Source organism: Urocitellus parryii, chromosome 3, assembly GCF_045843805.1.
Source record: "Urocitellus parryii isolate mUroPar1 chromosome 3, mUroPar1.hap1, whole genome shotgun sequence".
Lineage (NCBI taxonomy): Eukaryota > Metazoa > Chordata > Mammalia > Rodentia > Sciuridae > Urocitellus > Urocitellus parryii.
Window position 1 is genome coordinate 165,647,189 of NC_135533.1, and position 19,052 is coordinate 165,666,240.

Here is a 19,052-nt window from a genome sequence, read left to right on the forward strand (position 1 = left end):
GCATGGAACATTGCAGCCCAAGGGACCTGACATCTTTTACTGAAGCACTGGGACAAAGGGTGTTGGGGGGGCTATGTGTGGACAGCCTTCAATGACCAATTTTTATGGGACATTGTGGCAATCTGGAGGCAGGTTTAGGTAAAACCCCAAAGCCATTACAACCTTAGCATCATCCAGATTTCAGGAGGGAGCTATAGGCAGAGGGAATAGTTCAAAACCAGGTTCTCCCCCTACCAAAGACTTTTCCTCAAAGTCCTCAGAATGGGCTTAAATCCCCAGTATGGTCACCATGGTGCCCACCCCAAAGCAATTATAAAAACTTTTAGGTTCCTAGCTCCACAATGGGGAAGAAAAAAGGGGCTCTGGATGGGTCATTTAGAGGATCATAGGAGGCAGCTTAATGTTGACCTTGAGAAAAGAGGAGGAGTCTCTAGATAAGAAAGTCTTGGCTTCAAATCTTGCCGTTCTGTGGTTGCTTGGCTTTGGCAGATCACAGAACACCTGTGCTTTCTGGTTTCCTCACTTGTCAATTGTGGAGAGAAGTTGTGACTTCACAGGTTGCCCCTCCTCATCTTTAGGGAGGCCCAGGAGGGGTGAGAGTCAGCCCTTCTTCTCTTGCAGGCCCTCCCTCCTTGGCTCCCCAGAAGTGGGAACTACAAATGGCTGGCAGGAAGCATCCTCTCCCTCTCCTTCCTCCAACTGCCTGACACCGTTCCCCCCACCCCACAGGTCTTTCCTTAGGGCAGGGCTATGTTCATCCTAGTACTTAAACTGCTCAAAAGCAGACCAGGCAGTCCTCTGGGGGAGGATAGGGCAGTGTCTCCAGTTCTTAGGTCACACCCAGGCCCACAGACGCAGAGGGGGCCAGGCCAAGACCAGAATCCTCACCCCTTGTGCCTGGTTAAGTGGCTCAGGCTGGCCTTCTCCGGCTGTTCTGCATCTTCAAAGAAGGAGCAGGAAGACAAAGGGCCTCAGGTCCCTGTCACATCCTTCCATCCACCTTATCACGATCAAATCTTATGTTTGAGTTTCCTCTAACTCAAACCAGGAAGTGGGACAAATGACATGACGAGGCTCCCGACACCTATGAGATTATTACTATTTTTGATAATCAAACAAAGTGGGGTCAACAGACAGACACTGGCACTTCCTGCCATCAGTTTCGGGAACTATCCACAGCAAAATGAAGAGAATGGATGGGTCACTGATGTTACTCCAAAATGTGGCAGGAAGGAGGATCTGCAGGGTCTCAGGAGTTGAGAACACGCTCTCAAAGAAACCAAAACTCCCAGAGCAAGGCCTGATTCAGTCACCAGAGAGCTAGCTGGGGTAGAGAAGAAGCAGAGGGCTGTGCCAGGAATTCTCAACCTGCACCGCAACTTGGCACTATGCACCTGGCTATAAAAAAAATCGTGATGTTCAGGTGACCTCCAGGTTGTGATGTTCAGGGGACCTCCAGGTTATTTACGGTTGCTTCTCAGTTTCTGTGGGGGACTGACTCCAGGACTCTCCAAAAATAAAAAAATCCATGGGTGCTCCCGTCTCTTATGGCATACAACTTATGCAGATCTTCCTGCACATTTTAAATCATCTCTTGAGTACTTATATGCCTTAATGAAATGCAAATGTTATGTAAATAGTCGCCATCCTGCATTGTTTTAAAACTAATGACAAGAAAAGTCTATACACGTTCAATGCAGATGTGATTTTTTTTTAAAAGTATTTCTGATCTCTGGTTGGACTAACGGTATGTTTAACCCACCAATCAGGAGGGTCAGCAGCGGGTGGGCCTCTAGTGTTATTTAAAATCTGCTCAGTGATTCCAGTGTGGAGCCACTGTTGAGAGTAATCATTTTATACATTTTCAGCCCACTGATTCAGGAGAGGAAGAGGAAAAGAAAAAAGAGAGGGAAAAAGAAAGAAACCAGACAGCACATCACAAACTGTCAGGTGAAAATGCGTTTCCTCTTTATCACAAGGCAGGTTAATGATTCTCCCTTGGCACAAGGGCTGTACTTGGTAACTGATTTTTTATCAATGCGTTTATGACAATACATACTACTGCTTAGATTATAATGACAGCTAACAGTTACTGAGGACCCTGGTTCAGCACAGGTTCATTTCACCAGTCTGAACTCACACAAACCTTAAAATAACCTTCCCAAGAAGGTCTCTCACCATCAGTCCCATTTTTCAGATGCATCCTCATTTAGATGGACACACACAAAGGTTAAGTGAATTTCACCAATCTCTACTACTCTATATGAACAGAATTGCGATTCAGTTAAGCCATCGGGGTCTAGAGTCCATGTTCTCCTCCAAATTGACTCTTAAGTTCTCTCTTATTTTCATTTACCGTCTCTGTGATTGAGAATCTCAACATGAAACAAGGAAAGATCTCTTCCTAAGGGGCGTAGAGCATGCATATGTGCCTACTTGTGTGTCTTGGGCCAGGGATTATGGGGTGGGATGCTCCATGGTAACAGGGGCCATGCTAGTAATTCTCTGGTGGCTGTGCTGCCTGGCCACTCTCTATGGGACACCACAGATATGAAAAAAGGCAAGAGAAAGGATGTAGAGAGAAGCACAGAGGGGTGTGTGGATGGGGCAATCTTGTTCCTCCAGACTAGGGAAAGACAGTCAAAACTGTCACCAGCAGAAGAGCATCACTTCTTGTACCCTCAATCCCACCTTCCACCCACATCCACACTGGGACTCATGAAATCCATCACTGGAACAAGCAGTGACTCAGAGATCACAGATTCCTTATTCCCAGCACAGATAAGACCTCATAAAGGACTTCTGTTTTCTTCCTTTCTTTCCCCCACACATTTTTCTCCTTCCACATTTTTATGGATGCATTATAGTTGGACATGATGGTGGGATTTACTGTTGCATATTCATAGGTGCTCACAATATAACAACATAATCTGACCATCACCACTCCCCATGTTTATTACTTTCAAACACACCCATGACTAGGAATTAAACGATCCCTTTGGGTCGAGGGGAAGATCCTATGGGACCTCACGATCGTCTGCAGGCATCTGGGTCCCTACCAGTGTGTCACTCACCCCTTTCCAGTCAACTGGCTGCTTCAATTAGATAACTATTTATTTCACCATGCGAAGTGTTGCGTCTAATTACTTTAGGGTCTCTTTAAAGCACTAAGAGAGACATGTAGATGTTCCTTGAGGAAATTTGAATTTGGTTACCTCCTCCTGAATTAGTGAGTTACAGCACCAATAACAGCCACTTAAGACCTTGTCTCCCAGCCAAGGCAATCAGAGACCTCAAGCACCCTCCTCCTAATCTCAGGTTGTCTGGGAGAAAGCACTGTATATGTGACAGTCCAGAGCGACTGCTTATTTCAGTGGGTATATTTGAGGCTGAAACTCAGGACAGGGGAAAGGAAGGGTTGAAAAGTGAGCCCTTCTGTTTGGGCATTGTGACTCTCGTCACTGTCTTCTCAATATCCAAACTACTATTATTTTGTCAGTTTTTATTAAGTGCTTCAAAGACTTTTCCACAGTGCTTTCCTATGCACCTTCTCATGTGAAATTCACAAGCAATCAATCTGATATGAATATTTCTACTTTAGGGATAAAGGAATGGAGGCAGAGGGGAGGATTCAAGGACCAAGCCAGGAAGCACTAAGTCAGAATTTTAGCAGATATACCACTCCAAATCCTCAGACATCAACTTCATAATCAAAGGGACTCTTAGGATCTGGGGAAGGCTCTGGAATCATAAGTTCCCTTTTTGGTGGGCTGTTATGAGCGTTATATAGGATAATTTACATACAATGCTTTGCGGAATCGGCATAGAACCTGACACGAGAGCACAGTTCATACACATCAACTATTATTATTATTATTTATTTCATTTATTTATTTTTTGGGGTACCAGGGATTGAACTCAGGGACACTTGACAACAAAGCCACATCCCCAGCCCTATTTTGTATTTCATTTAGAGAAAGGGTCTCACTGAATTGCTCAGCACCTCACTGTTGCTGAGGCTGGCTTTGAACTCCTGATCCTCCTGCCTCAGCCTCCCGAGCCTCGGGGATTACAGGTGTGCACCACCACACCCAGCTTCACATCTTATTATCACTAAAATTATTATCCAAAGAGAATCAGACACTGAAAGCCTCTCTTCAAAGGACTTTCAGTTTTACCTGTCTGGTCTGTTTTAGTGAGAGGAGGACATCATTTACCTGTAAAATTCAAAATATAAAGTAACCTCAATACTTCAGCTTTATTACCAATAAAGAAAAAAGAAAAAAAAGGTGGGTAGTGGTAGCTGGGCTGCCAAGTTCAAATATGACCCTAACCATTCATTTCCTCTCCTGAAAGATTTAGGAAGTGGCTCCGTGTTAGTCAGCTTGTTGTATTTTTCAAGCATCTGGCACTAAATCCTATAATTGGTTCAGTTAAAAAAAATAAATAAACTAGTGGCCTGGCAGCCACCTTTAAAGAGTTCCTAAAAATAGAAATATTTTACTGAAACCTCATTAGAATGGCGTTCAAGGACGCCGAGCTGTCAGTGAAAACAGAACATCAAGTGGAGCAGGACCTCAGTAATACAGATAAAGATGTCCCCAGAACTGAATTACCAGGGGCGCAGAACTCAGAATCATCTCAGGCAAAAATTCCAAACACACAAGATCTACATTAGCTAGCTGTATTGTTTCTGTTTTGGTGCTGGGGGCGGAACCTAGAGCCTGGTTCAGGCTGAGTGTGTGCTCTACCCCTGAGTTACCTCCACGGGCCCCTTCTATTGTATCATTTTATATATAGCTATGAAGCAATTTGCCTGCAGGCGGATGCACACGCACACATAGTATGTATCTTTTCCAAGAACACATGAGCTAAGAAAAATAGAATCTGCTAGATTCATGTATCCAGATAAATCAATTGCCTAAGTAGGTTTGAAAGCTCCCACAAATATCAAAATGGGGCGTGGGGGGGGGAATTTGATATTAATAATTCCCTCTAAAGATATCTGTACAAGTTAAAATAAAGAAATGTTGTAAGCCCCAACCCTGTGCCTTTGCCACATTTATTTTTTTAAGATTTTTTTTTTATTGGTTGTTCACAACATTACAAAGCTCTTGACATATCATATTTCATACATTAGATTGAAGTGGGTTATGAACTCCCAATTTTACCCCAAATCCTTTGCCACATTTAGATGCTCACTGATGGCACGTTAAAAGCCCAGAAGAATGAAATACTTCTAGTACGGGAGTTCTCCCAATAGACTCCGTCTCCCAGTCCATCCCAAACCACAGGAGAAGCAGTCTTTAAAAAACACCACAGCTGGCAACATGGTGCTGCCCAGGTCAAGGTGTTCCAGAACAAGCGGGATCCTGGGGATCAGAATCATAAAGAGTGATTTACAGTTTGTATATGGTTTGCCCACCAAAATGTGCTGGAGGTTTGGTACCCGATGCAATCACAGTGACAGGTGGCAAAAGCGCTAAGAGGAGGGGTGCAGTAGGAGGTGACTAGGTGATGACTGCCTTTGTGAAGGGATTCATGCTCCTCTCACTGGAGTGGATTCGTTCCCACAAGAATGGGTTGTTTATAAAAGACAGGGTCTGGCTCCCCTCAACATGTCAGCTCTTCAGCAGGCTGCCTCTTGATACTCTCACATACACACTATCACCATGGGATGCCATCCACCATGTTGCAATGTAGCCAGGGGCCCTCACAAGACACAAGTTACACATGGTTTGGACATTCTAGTTAGCAGAATCATGAGCCAAATAAACCTCTTTTCTTTATACATTACCAAGTATTAGGCAGTTTGGTATGGCATCGCAAAATGGACTAAGACACACATGCATGAATGAAATGCAATTTCTCCCCAAGTCTCCTGTGTGGCATCTATACACAATGGAGTATTATGCAGCACTAAAAAAATGACAAAATCATAGAATTTGCAGGGAAATGGATGGCATTAGAGCAGATTATGCTAAGCGAAGCTAGCCAATCCTTAAAAAACAAATGCCAAGTGTCTTCTTTGATAAAAGAGAGCAACTAAGAACAGAACAGGGAGGAAAAGCATGAGGAAAAGAGATTGCCATTAAACAGAGACGAGTGGGGGGAGAGAAAGGGAGAGAGAAGGGAAAGCATATGGAAATGGTAGGAGACCCTCAATGTTACACAAAAAATTACATATAAGAGGTTGTGAGGGGAAAGGGGGGGGAAACAAGGGAGAGAACTGAACAACAGCAGATGAGGTAGAGAGGGATGAGGGGAGGGGAGGGGAGGGGGGATAGTAGGGGATAGGAAAGGTAGCAGAATACAACAGTCGCTAATATGCCATTATGTAAAAATGTGAGTGTGTAACCGATGTGATTCTGCAATCTGTATTTGGGGTAAAAATAGGAGTTCATAACCCACTTGAGTCAAATGTATGAAAGATGATATGTCATGAGCTTTGTAATGTTTTGAACAACCAATAAAAAAAATGGTTGAATGGATTTTTACTCAATTGGAAAGATCTCTGTAAACCCGTCTTAAAATATAATCTATGTGGTGCACGTGACATCTGCTTTTGGAACATGGGCTATAGGGACACCCAGAGATAGGTAGACATCACCTGGAACATACTGAAAACAAAAGTTCTGGGTTTCAGATGACTTCAAAACATACCATACATACTAAAGAGGCAACAGAGAGAACAAAGTAGCTTCAATGTAACCCTGAATATAAAATCAGAAGAGAACTGCAAGCTTCTCAAATGGTCAATGCTGTGTAGAGCACTGCAGGAAGGTAGTATCAGGATGTACACAAAATTATGAAGAATATAACCCTGGCTGGGCATGGTGGTGCATGCTGGTAATCCCAATAGTTGAGAGGCAGAGGCAGGAAGATTGCAAGTTCAAGGCCAGGGTCATTTAGTAAGGCCTTGAACAACATTAGAGAGACCCTATCTCAAAATAAAAACAAAAAGAGCTGAGATTGTGTATCTCAGTGGTTAAGCACCCCTGGTTTCAATCTCTGGTACAAATAATAATAATAATAATAACAACAACAGCAGCAGCAATAATAATGATATTTATTATTATTATTATTATTATTATTATTATTGCCATTAATGTCTACCTGGCCAGGTAATATAAGAGTTCAGAAGAGTCAATAACAAACCCCTAAAATAAACTAGCATTAACAGCTTTAAAGTTCTGCCCTAGGAAAATTCTATAATGTGGTGGGAACGGTATCGTGCAGTGATCTGTGGAAGCAGATTCTTCTACAACTCCACAAGGGAGATTCTTTGAGTTTTTCAAAGCTGGTTCTTCCTGATACCAAGTTCAAAAGCATTTGCACCTGCTCTTACCTTTGCTTACTTTTCCAAACCTACGTGAACTGTCTATTTTATTGGTGCTGGTTTCAAAAATTATTGCAATCTGGGAACAGATACCGCCTAGGCTCTGGGATTCAAGGACATAGAGACAAACAAGGATCCTCAAAAATAAAACAAGATTTAAAAACGTTAGCAGGTGAATCTTTGCACTTTACATTGAACTTCCTACTGTCTAAGTTGGCTGGGGGGATCAATGGACTTCTTGGGTCTGGGATGGTTGGCTCGTCCTATGTCCCATTAAACTGCAACATAAACCAAACAGCGTAGATTAAGTTCCTCTCATTCTAGTGACCTCATTCATGCAGCAGGTGACCATGAGGCAGAGGCTGTCACTCTCAGCCGTCACTGGCATGTGGGGCCTGGTGATCCTGTGTTGCAGGGGACTTTAGGACACACTGCAGGGCACAGCAGCCTCCATAATCTCTATCCACCAGATGCTAGGAGCGCCTCTGCTCTAGGTGTCACAACCAAAAGCACCTCCAGACATGACCATGTGTCCCCTGGGGAACTAAACCCCTTGTCCCATCCCCACCCCCATGAGAACCATGGCCACAAAAAAAGTTAATGCACGACCATTGCAATCGTTAAAGTTACCCTGTTCATTTGCTACTCTTATCTAACCACACCACTCTGTCTATACTCTTTATAGTCTTTTTCATGAAAAGAAGGAAGTTCAAGAAAAAAAGCTGTCATCAAATACATAAAATAATTACATGCACAAGCAGAAGAGAATTTAGGATCAAAGGTATTTTCACTTAAGGACAAAAGAACAAAAACATAATTTTAAGTTATAAGAAAGTAACTCTTCTAGTATCTGCAAAATGAAGAGGTCCTAAAGCGCTTATAAAAACATGACAATAAGGGTACAACCTGATATACTTCTCCCTCGCCCACTTCAACAGAAAACCCAACTGTCTGATTCAGTTCTCCATAGAGAGCACATACCCTGGGACACACTGCTGCTTTGAAATGTTGGCTCCCATATTTATTGGCCTGTTTAATTTTGAGTAATTTATATTGAAAATCCATACCTCCACTTCTGCATTTGTAAAATGAGAGAAATAATATTTTGAAGTGTCCCAGGGAGAAATAAATCAGAGAGTATATGGCAGGCCCTCAGTTTTAACTTCATATCAAATTAAATCCCCATAAGTGATAACTTATCAGTAGTGTTTACATTCTACTAAGAAGAGAGGAGAGTTGGGGTGTGAAGAATGGTCAATCGCCTCTAAATGTGGGAGGCTTGTGTGGAGTCCTCTCAAGACTCTCATCAGCTAGACAGCTTGCAAAATCATGCCCCAGGGAGGTCACAGCTTAGGAAGAAGCCACAACTGTACCAGGAGTTACAAAATACAAATTATTGGCTTAGGAGACTGCAAAGAGCTAGAGGATCTGGTCAACCATCTAACCATCTAGCCAGGTTCATTAGCTGTCATCGTAGGGTGGATTATTACAGAGTGCCTAAGATCTTCTCCAAGACTGGGACAGTCAGAATCTGATAGGCGTTAGAGCTAAAGACGAAAATAATTCCAAACTACACCCTAGGATGTACAGCAGCAAAGAACTTGGGAACTGCCCTTGAAGTGCAATGATTTAATTAAAATAGATTTTCACATGGTCACATCCAAAGAACTCACAGTCTCTTAATTATGTAATGCTTCGCCAATAATTAAACAGTCCTCTAAAATGTCCACTGAGAGGAAATTTGAAATACAGGCCATTTGTAGACAGGAGATGTGCTGGAAACACCTGATAGGCAATAAATTTGGTGTTGGGTATGCACAGATCTATTCCAAAATTGCATCTGAATATTCAGAATGGCTCTGGCCTCCATTTAATGGTAAATCCTAGGAAATCAATTAGCTGTTAAAATAGTTTAATTGGAACATATGTATTTTAATTTTTGTGTGTGTATATGAAAAAAAGTCTTCTTAATCAGCCCCAAACATTCTGAAATTGCACTTCAAGGTAATGTAGTGAAAGAATCGAACTTATAACTAGATAAAACCAAGGATGGGGAAAATGTGGGAATGGTTGATATTCAAATAGCAGCAACTGGAAAGGAATAAATTAAGATCATATTAGTTTACTGCAATTATCCTGAAAAGCAGTCTAAAAAGGAATACATAATCTGCCACCACTCTTCAACACAGACTCACAGGTTCTGAGAATCAAAAATATTGGTGTATTTTGGGGGAGGGGAATGGGTAAAATTACAAATTCGTTTCCTTCTACCCCCGCCCAATGGCCCTGATTTCACAACGCCACCAGAAGCAGGTGGAATTTAGAGCTATATATAACAATCATGAAATGTATATTCTTTATTTATTCAAAAAAACAACAAGAAAAGACTTCTTGGGGAAGGTGTAAAGAGTTGAAAGATCAAAATAGATCACCATGAATAAAAGAAATAATTTCTGCTTTCATGCTGTGTTTTGCTTTTTCAAAAAGGGGGTGGGGAGACAGAAGAAAACTGGAGAGAGAAGAGTCCAATCTTAAAATTCTCAATGAGGCAACTTCATGCTCTCCGAATGAAATTTTTATCATTGTAAAAATATATACCAGGTACAATTCTTACACTCTTCTCTTAATATTTTATCTGTCTGACCTGATCTATCCTCCTCCTCTATCTCCCAGTGACAAAATGACGGCCACCTCTGAAAAAAAAGAATTCAAATGCCACCCCTTCTAAACACTATTGGTTCCCAATTACTCTGAGGGCAGGATACAAGACTAAGGGTACCATGGCAATTTTCACGGAGCCTGGTGCCTGTAAGATACTGCAGAATGAGCAAATGAACTAGCAAATGAGCCTACTGAAAATCCATGCCTCAGCCTCCACATTGGTAAAATGAAAGAATATCTTGAAGGGTCCCGGGGAGGAATAAATCACATAGTATGCAGCAAGCCCTCAGTCTGTTGCATCATGACGAATTAAGTACTCATAAGTGATAACATGTGAGAAACTTTATAAAAACATTCTCAGACACACCCAAATATTCTCAACAGAACACTATTTCATTAGGGCCTCTACTCACATATTCTTTTTTATTTTGGTATCAGGTGTTGAACTCAGGGGCACTCAACCACTGAGCCACATCCCCAGCCCTATTTTGTAATTTTGTATTTTATTTGGAGACAGGGTCTCACTGAGTTGCTTAGGGCCCTGCTAAGTTGCTGAGGCTGGCTTTGAACTGGCGATCCTCTTGCTTCAGCCTCCCTCACCACTGGGATTACAGGCATGCACCGCGGTACCTGGCTTTACCCAGATATTCTTGACACTAAAATACTCCATACCACTTTAAGATTTGTTAAATTCACTAGGCGTGATGGTGCACACCTGTAATCCCAGCTACTTGGGAGGCTGAGACAGGAAGATCGCAAGTTGAAGGCCAGTCTCAGCAACTTACCAAGACTCAAAATAGAAATTAAAAAGGTCTGGAAATGTTGTTCAGTGGTAAAGCACCCCCGGGTTCAGTCCCCCCCAAATTCCTGTTGCTTTTTCACAATTACAAACATAAATATGGAGAAACATTCCTGCAAAATGTTAGACCTCATGAAGTCCGGGGTCACAGTGATCCTAATGACTCATCAGATGTGCACCTTCATGTTTAATGTCCTTACCCATCTCAAGAAAACCACCATTTTTTTTGGGGGGAGGATGATGTTTACATATCCATCTAGATGGTGCTTTTCCAAAACTACACGTCATTCATGGTGTGGCAGGACCCTGAGAAGTTTCCTTGAACTCCAGCCTCCTGAGCACATATTTCCCGAGGAACCCTTATGGCAAGCCATTGTGTGAGGGTTAGGGAAATGTGGGTGGAAGAGGAGCAAGATGCAGACCTTTAAGTTCTAGCGTTCTCAGGTCCTACCTCTCCATGTCCCTGTTTCGAAAACTCCTTCATGGGTAGGCTATCAGCATGTCTCAGTCCAACTCAGGTGAAAAGAGTCTAAACATGTTTCCACCAAGGTCAGTTAAGTATTTGCACAATCAAGTCACAGTGTTAAGGACAAGCAAAAGACACAGTGACAGGCAAACCTGGTTCTCAGTGATCTCAGAGGATAAAGGCAGTGAAGGCAAGAACAGTAACAGGTTCAGTGCCAGATGGATGCTAGGAGTCACCAGAGGTCAAAGGAAGGACAAATCACATCTACCTTGAGAGGCGGGTATGGAAGGGGGGAAGGCAGGGAAGTGGGGACCGAGGTTCCCTTGCCAGCTCTGGATGGATGAGTCATCGAGAACTCCTCCTGCCTTCTCCATGTCTATAAATAATCCCAGGTGCTGCCATTTCGTTTAATTATGAAGCCTCTCCAGATGGAGGAAAAGAATTAAGCAGTCTGTAGCGCCGACGGGGTATAAAGAATGGGTTAGCAACTTGTGAGACATTTGAGTCCTCAAGTTTCCTTGCAACAGCAACATAAGGACAGAAACGAAGAGAGGGCAAGCGGCTCTGGAGACTTACTGGAAAACCAATGGACTGCGGTCAAATTCTGGGTAGAATTTAAAAGAAAGGAAAAAATACTAACAAAAAGGGGCTCAGCTCAGTAGAACCAGAAACACTAATGAGAAATGAAGAGATCAACGGAGTTGCTGGAGATGGGTTGTTAAAAAGATAGACTTTCAAAAAGGTGATCTATAAGCAGATGCAATTTATTTATTTCTGAATTGTGTCAGAATACACCTGTTGATGGGTGTGGTGGTGCACCTGTAATCCCGGTGAGTAGGGAGGCTGAGGCAGGAGGACAGCAAGATCAAGGCCGGCCCCAGCAATTTAGTGAAACCCTGTCTCAGAATTAAAAATAAAAAAAAAGGGTGGGGAGATGCAGCTCAGTGGTAGAGTGCCCCTGGGTTCAATCCAGGAAAGAAAGAAAGAAAGTGGGGGGGAGGGAGGGACTTATTAATTATGCTTATAAGTACAGATATCATAATAATTTTATATCTTTGCATATGAATCAAAGATACAGAAGTAACTACACCCAAAAAGAGAGAAGGACACATGAGAAAAATCTCTTAATGTAGATGACCTGAAACAATTGTGCATTTATTAGTCCAAAGGTTCATGTATTCCATGAATATAAATGTTGAGTACTCATATCACAATCGGGTAATGAAACAGATGGGACCTTCCCCCCAAATCATGAACTCAGTGATAATCAATATTCTTCATGAAGAAACACAGATATGTAAACCTGTAGAACGGGGATGCCACACTTCTACAAGCAACAGATTTCAAACCCATCAACATGGTGGCATGGTCAAAAGAGTGTTAAATGAGAAATGGTAAAAGAAACAGACTGGAAGAGAGAAACAATCAGAACTCAATTCAAAGGATGACGATCATGCCTGGGTCTAAAAAATATAGGCCTATTAAAAGGGAAGGCCATTTTGAAAATGGATATTCTATAAACTAAATTAGAGACAACTAAATCTTTTTGTGAATTATGTTAAAAACAAAATACATCTTTCCACAAATTGCTTAATTATCCCACTGACTGAATTTCATGTAAACCTCAGTTTCTGTATTTAACCATGTAGGATATTAGAATAATAGGATATTTCCAAAGAGCACTTTAGCTTCTGGTATTTTCCATTTCTAAAGGAATGCAAATCAAGTTAACAGGAAAGAATAATGGAGACTCTACTTTAAAAAAAAACACAATTATTTTAATTTTTGCACACATATTAATCACCTAAAGGTGTCTTCATTCTCTGGAGTAGTGTAACAACAAATGCCTCCATTCCTTGCCAGTTGTTTATTTCAAATTTAATTCTTATTAAAAATCCTTTATATTTACTCTTATCTATCTCCTATCCTACTTTAAGAGGGCTGATAGAACAAAGCTGATTTGTGTAGACTAGAAATAGGTGACAATTTAGGCTGGAAATGTAGCTCAGTGTCAGAGAGCTTGCCTAACATGTGTGAGGCACTGGGTTTGATCATCAGCACCACATAAAAATAAATCAATAAAATAAAGGTATTTTGTCCATCTACAACTGAAAAAAAAAATTGTAAAGGTGACCCTTCCTCCATACACACTGTCATACTTTAGGAATATTCCACTCAATAGAGGCTATGAATCGAGTTCACCTTCTATAGCTCTGTGGGCCAAGAGGTGTACAACCCTATGTGGCTGCCATGATTCTCCACCTTCCACCATGGAAGGGGTCCTTCCTTCCCTCCCAGGGTTCACACAGGGAGTCCTGGCTCACCACCTTTCAACACTGCAACCGCTCTTCAACTCTGTTTCCAACAAATGTCAGCTGCCACTCACAGTTGCCAGGGTTCATGCCAGGTCCATGCTGAATGAAGAAGCCCACTTGGAGACCTCACCCCCTCCACCATACACAGCCAGCACTCTGATCTTGGTCACTGCTAGATCATAAAGATCCTTTTAGGTCAAACCTCCCATATTTAACTGAAGAAAAGAATTTTAAACACTGAAGAGGTTCCACACATCATGCCTATAAGCCACAAGCAGGCGACCTCGAGTCTAGGCCAACATCAGGTTCCTCTGTCGACCACGTGCCCACCAGGTTTGTGATTTTTAAAGTGTTCAGGTAACATGACTAACTTCATCATCTCTCATCACAGAAAAGGCAGAGAGAGCACCAAAATTACCCCAAACAATAAATATACATTGGGTGGGGGGAGGAAGAAAATAGAAACAATGAAAAACTGAAAGTGTAAAAAAAAATCATTATTGGGTATGGTGTCAGTCAACACCTGGACTCCAAGATCTCCATGGAAATTGGGCTTGCCTGGACACGTATCTGCGGGCCATTTGCATCATGAAACCCTGGGCAATGAACATGTAGGTTTTTGAGCACCAAGTCAGTCTCCAGCCGCTTTAGAGGTAGAGGAAGGTCTCTGTTGCCTCCTTTCAGCCATTGTCACAAGGGATTGTGACAGGTCCTAGTAGACTGTTACGTTCATTACACTTAATGTAGCAACTACCACCATTTCTGGCACAGACCCTGTGCTGAATAGACAATAAACACTTCTTTAATGCCAAAACTTAAGATGCCAGGTTTGAATTTGGAATATATAAATATATACACACACACATACACACATACATGCATATAAAGATTTCTTTACTTTGGAGAGAAATACCAAACTCTCAAACTTATTCTTACAGAAAGATTCAAAATACAAAGATCTTAAAATATGGGAACTAAGTAGACTGCCAAATTAAAATAACAATAATACTTTTTTTCTTTCCATTGCATGACACAGTGTGAACCCAAGTGTATAAACACACATGTGGACTGACTTACAAGGAAAACAAAGGGAGTAGCTCAACACAGCTGCTGTCTAAATAAAATTCTGTTTTAGTTTTTATTATCTGCCCTCTATTTTGTGTCTACAGAATAGCAAGCCAAATTTTAGAAAAGGACCAAACAAGTGAAATACACATTAAAATTTCTTCATATGCAAACTAGAAGGCCTGTCCTAGAAATTCTTTAAAAATTCAAAACCCAGATTTCACAGTGAAGTATTTCGCTGGTTTGCCTGTCCAAGACTGTTAATTGGTCTTATATTTAACAAGTGTTTATAGAGCTGGAAAAAAAAACGGAAAGCATTTGGGTAGAGCATGCTGTGAAATAGTCCTTCCAATACTCGTAAAAACATTTAAAATTTTTATTTTTTGTATAAGAAAAGTGTCTGATAAAGTAGGACGTGGTTGGTCTGGACATAGATGGGTGTGACAGAGAAAGGGGAGAGGTGAATAGAGGCTCAGCTACATAAAAAGCAGTATGCAAGAGGGAAATGACAGAAAACTCTGTTAGGTAGGTAAGTGGGAACTGTTTTCAAGTGGCTTAGACAATGCCAGTATTATCAAAGGCAAATCAATCATGGTTTAGGAACAAGAAGGGTCCTGATGAATCCAGGCCATCTCCCAACAGGGTAGTGCCAGAATATACTTCTGCTCATGAAAAGAACACATGGACATCTTAGGGTCCCCAGCCCATAGAAACAGATGGATGGTGTGATAAAGAACATGTGGCATTTACCAAGAGCATACTATGTACCAGGAATCATACCAGTAACTGGTTCAATTACCATTATAATCTTCATGATGTGCCAGTGGTCATCCCCACTTTAGAGATGAGAATACTGAGGTTGGGAAAGTTAAATGACATTACCTCTATGCAGCTGTTAGGTGAAAGAGGTGGGATTCAGAAGTAAATACTTTCTACTCCAATGAAAATAATCTCTTTCAAAATGATACTCAACGGCGGTTCATGAAAGTCAAAAGAAAAGAGATGCGTTCAAGAACAATGGGAAGATCACCCCAAGATACAGCATAAACAGAGAACTTCCAAAACTTCCAAGACCCACAGCAAATAAAACACCTTGTTATTATTTTTTTAAAAAAATAAAACATTATATCATGACCCAGAACATACCTGGTATGCATTACTATGTTAAACAACTAAAAAAGTAATTTAAAAAATTATCCATACTATGTGAAATATATGTTGCTATTTTCCAAATTTTTTTTTTACCCATTTTATGTTCTCAATTTCATTATATTTAAAATGCTTGTCAGGAGTCAATGAAATGATTTCATAGCCCACCAATAGAACAGAACCCAACATTTAAAATTTGGTGCCATAACAGAACCAAAAGTTTCTGACATCACAATACTAGACTTCTCACATTTTTGCATAAAATCTCCCACTGGAGTTTTCTTCCAAGGAAAGGGAGAGAGGTAGTTAGGAGGGAGAGGTGAGCAACAAAGAGACTTGTCAATCATGTGTCACCCATTAGAAAGGGCAGTAAAATTAATATACTAGAATGCCCCCATCTCAAGAAAGGCTTACTCAAAAAGGCAGACCTGAAAGACCTATGTGGGAGAAAGTCTGAGGCCTTTAATGAATGTCCCTTTGAACTGTCAGGAAGACACAGTTTTCCAACACTGACCCCCTGGTAAAAGGAACACCTGCTTGGGTGCAGGACTTCTCTCTAATCCCAGAGACTCCAGAGGCTGAGGCAGATGGATCACAAGTTTGAAATCAGCCCCTAAGCAATTTAGTGAGCCCCTGCTTTAAAATAAAAATTTAAAAAAAAGAAAAGAAAGAAAGAAAAAGAAAAACTCTGCATTTCTAAAAATTTAGGCACATTTTAAGATGGAAGAACAAATCATGTGGCTACTACTGAAATTACCTTCCACACACACAAAAGCATCATGTCTCATAGCAGAACATGGTCAAGACACTGATCCACAGTCCTTTAATTAGATTTAACTTATTAAAAACCTGGGCATCACCACCTATGGCAGGACGTCAGATTTGGCTTCTATGTGCATAATTGATTATGAGCTATGAGCATTAATCAACATAAGCACATTAAAAGAGAAAGGAAGGCTGGGAGTTCACCAATGTACTAACTCGGAAAGAGTCTGAACAAAAACTTGGGTTACCATGGTGATTTCTGGGAGGGAAAGAAAAGGGGTCTCTTTAGAGAAGTGACTGATGCTATTTATTAATCTAGTCGCAAGTAATGTCAAGTTTTAAAGTTGCTCACAACACAAGAAAACCACCTTTTTTTTTTTTTTAACAGCAGCCTTTTAATATGCTGGAGGAACCTGTACAAAAGGCTTCAGCAGAGAAGTAACTTAGATGATAAATGTGTTCTTCAATCTGTGCACCAGTCAAGTAGCAATAAAATCAGAATAATTCATGCAAAAATTTTCATTATGTTTCTAAACATACTTATTTACATTTTAAATCACACATTAGACAATATGAAATATCTTTCATTTAGACAGGTGTGAACTAGGAAACAGATGCATTCATTAAACATGGAACAATTCGACGAATTAAAAAAAAATACTCAGAGAACTCTTTGGTTGAAGTACTTCAGCCACTGTTAACTTACTTGAAAAAATATGGCCATGGCTCCAATTATTCTGTTCTCAGAAATTGCAGTTTGAAAGCTGTCAAAGTCATCTGGATTGTAAAAGAAAATCTGCATCTGTAAAACAACAATTAAAAAATATATTAGGAAAAATTTTCAAACTTACACGTAAGTAGAGAAGCGTGTGATGGACCCATATTCCCCATTAAGATTTTGCCATCTATTCATATTTTTCTTTGCTAAAGTATTTGAGAGCAGAGACCAGATACTGTGTGATTTTACCCCTCCATATGCATCACATCTTCTCATGTAACTACAATACATTCACACTGCTCTAAAACAAAACATACCAATGCCTTCTCATTACCTATTAACCAGGTCATGGTCAATCTCCCTAATCAGACGCAAATTTTTAATGGAAAAACGAAGTTTGTGAGATTCAGTCACATGCTAAAATTTTCATACTCAAATAGGGCCACCTTTTATAAATAACTTGCATATATACAAATGGGAATTTGAAGGAGTATTTCAGTAGCTTTGAGAAATCGCCTAAAGCATATATTCCAATAAATTCACAAAGAAATATGAGAGGAATGATAACAACAGGCTTTATATTTTATAGTTTGCAAAAAGCTGCTCGATATATTATTTCACTTAATTCTTTTAGCAACTCTAGGAAGATAAGGCAGACACTACTATACTCAGCTAGAGGCGAGGAAACAGTGCTTCAGGAATCTGACAGTAAGTTGTTGCCTAAGATTAAACATCAGATACAATGTAAATTCTAGGGGCTCTCATCCCGACCTTAAAATACGTCTTCTTATATTTTGCTGCTTATTCAAAAAGCAAAACACAAATGGATCAACTTAATATCACTAAGTCGAATGCTTGAATATACCTTGATATTGAAAAAGATTTCAAGTTCAACAGGGGATCACAGAGCATTGCCCTGAGACCAACTACTTGATGAAAGGTCTAGCTTGCCTTAGGAACTCCATTTTGCCAGTATCTGGTTCCTCCCATATAAGGTCAAGTATCTCCACTTGGTAGGGTGGTTGTGAGGCTCCAACATGTTGGTGTCACATATAGCACTGTAGTGGCACCCCCCTTCTTCACAGAAAATCTTTTTTAAATTTTTTTTTCACAGAAAATCTTAATTGAGCTTTTCCAGAAATCTTCACCATAATTGATCTTAGGACTATCAGCCTAAGAGTCTCTACAAAAGAGTTCAATGTAGTTAAACTTCCTATTTTCCTGTTTCTCTATTTTACTTAGCTATTGGCCTGGAAGAAATTGGCACTCCAGGTGCTGAACACACTCTTATTAAGTTTTTCACAAACATTTATCCAGTATAGTAGTTTGTAAAAGTGTGTTTGCAAATGCAAAGTATGATGATAAATAATAATAATAATAATAATAAAGGCAGATCCTTTAACAAGGCCTTTGGCCTTGAGCTGGGCTTCACAGAGATGTCTACATTTCTAAGAGAAGTTACCAATTGGACTCCATGGTAACAGCTGGCAGGAGGAGGAAAGAAAGGGGAGAAGAAGCTCTCCCCTTCTCAGGAGTTGTCCTTGAAGGGTTAACTTGCCCAGAACAGTGAAAGAAAAAGCTGCTTTATGTGAACTTCTGCAGACTGGGAACTTCTGAGCCCGTCCCCTTATATGCTGGGTATCAAGTTCTGAAACTACCTGAACTCGGGGTTCAGGGGATTAATTGATTACAGCAAAAGCTGTGCCCTCTGAACCTAGATGCACCCACATAAAACTGTTTCCTGCTATCTTCAGTGCCCTGCCTCATCTGTCCCC

At 40.7% G+C, this 19,052-nt stretch overlaps 1 protein-coding gene across 2 annotated transcripts in view; it reads right to left on the minus strand.

Annotated features, from left to right (window-relative positions):
- Ptprg (protein tyrosine phosphatase receptor type G) overlaps window positions 1-19,052 on the minus strand; it is a 715,889-nt gene that overhangs the window by 201,079 nt on the left and 495,758 nt on the right. For both annotated transcript variants that reach the window (XM_077796194.1, XM_077796193.1), the window contains exon 5: window positions 17,266-17,361. In XM_077796194.1, coding sequence (XP_077652320.1) covers window positions 17,266-17,361 — 96 coding nt within the window. The remainder of the gene's footprint in view (window positions 1-17,265; window positions 17,362-19,052) is intronic.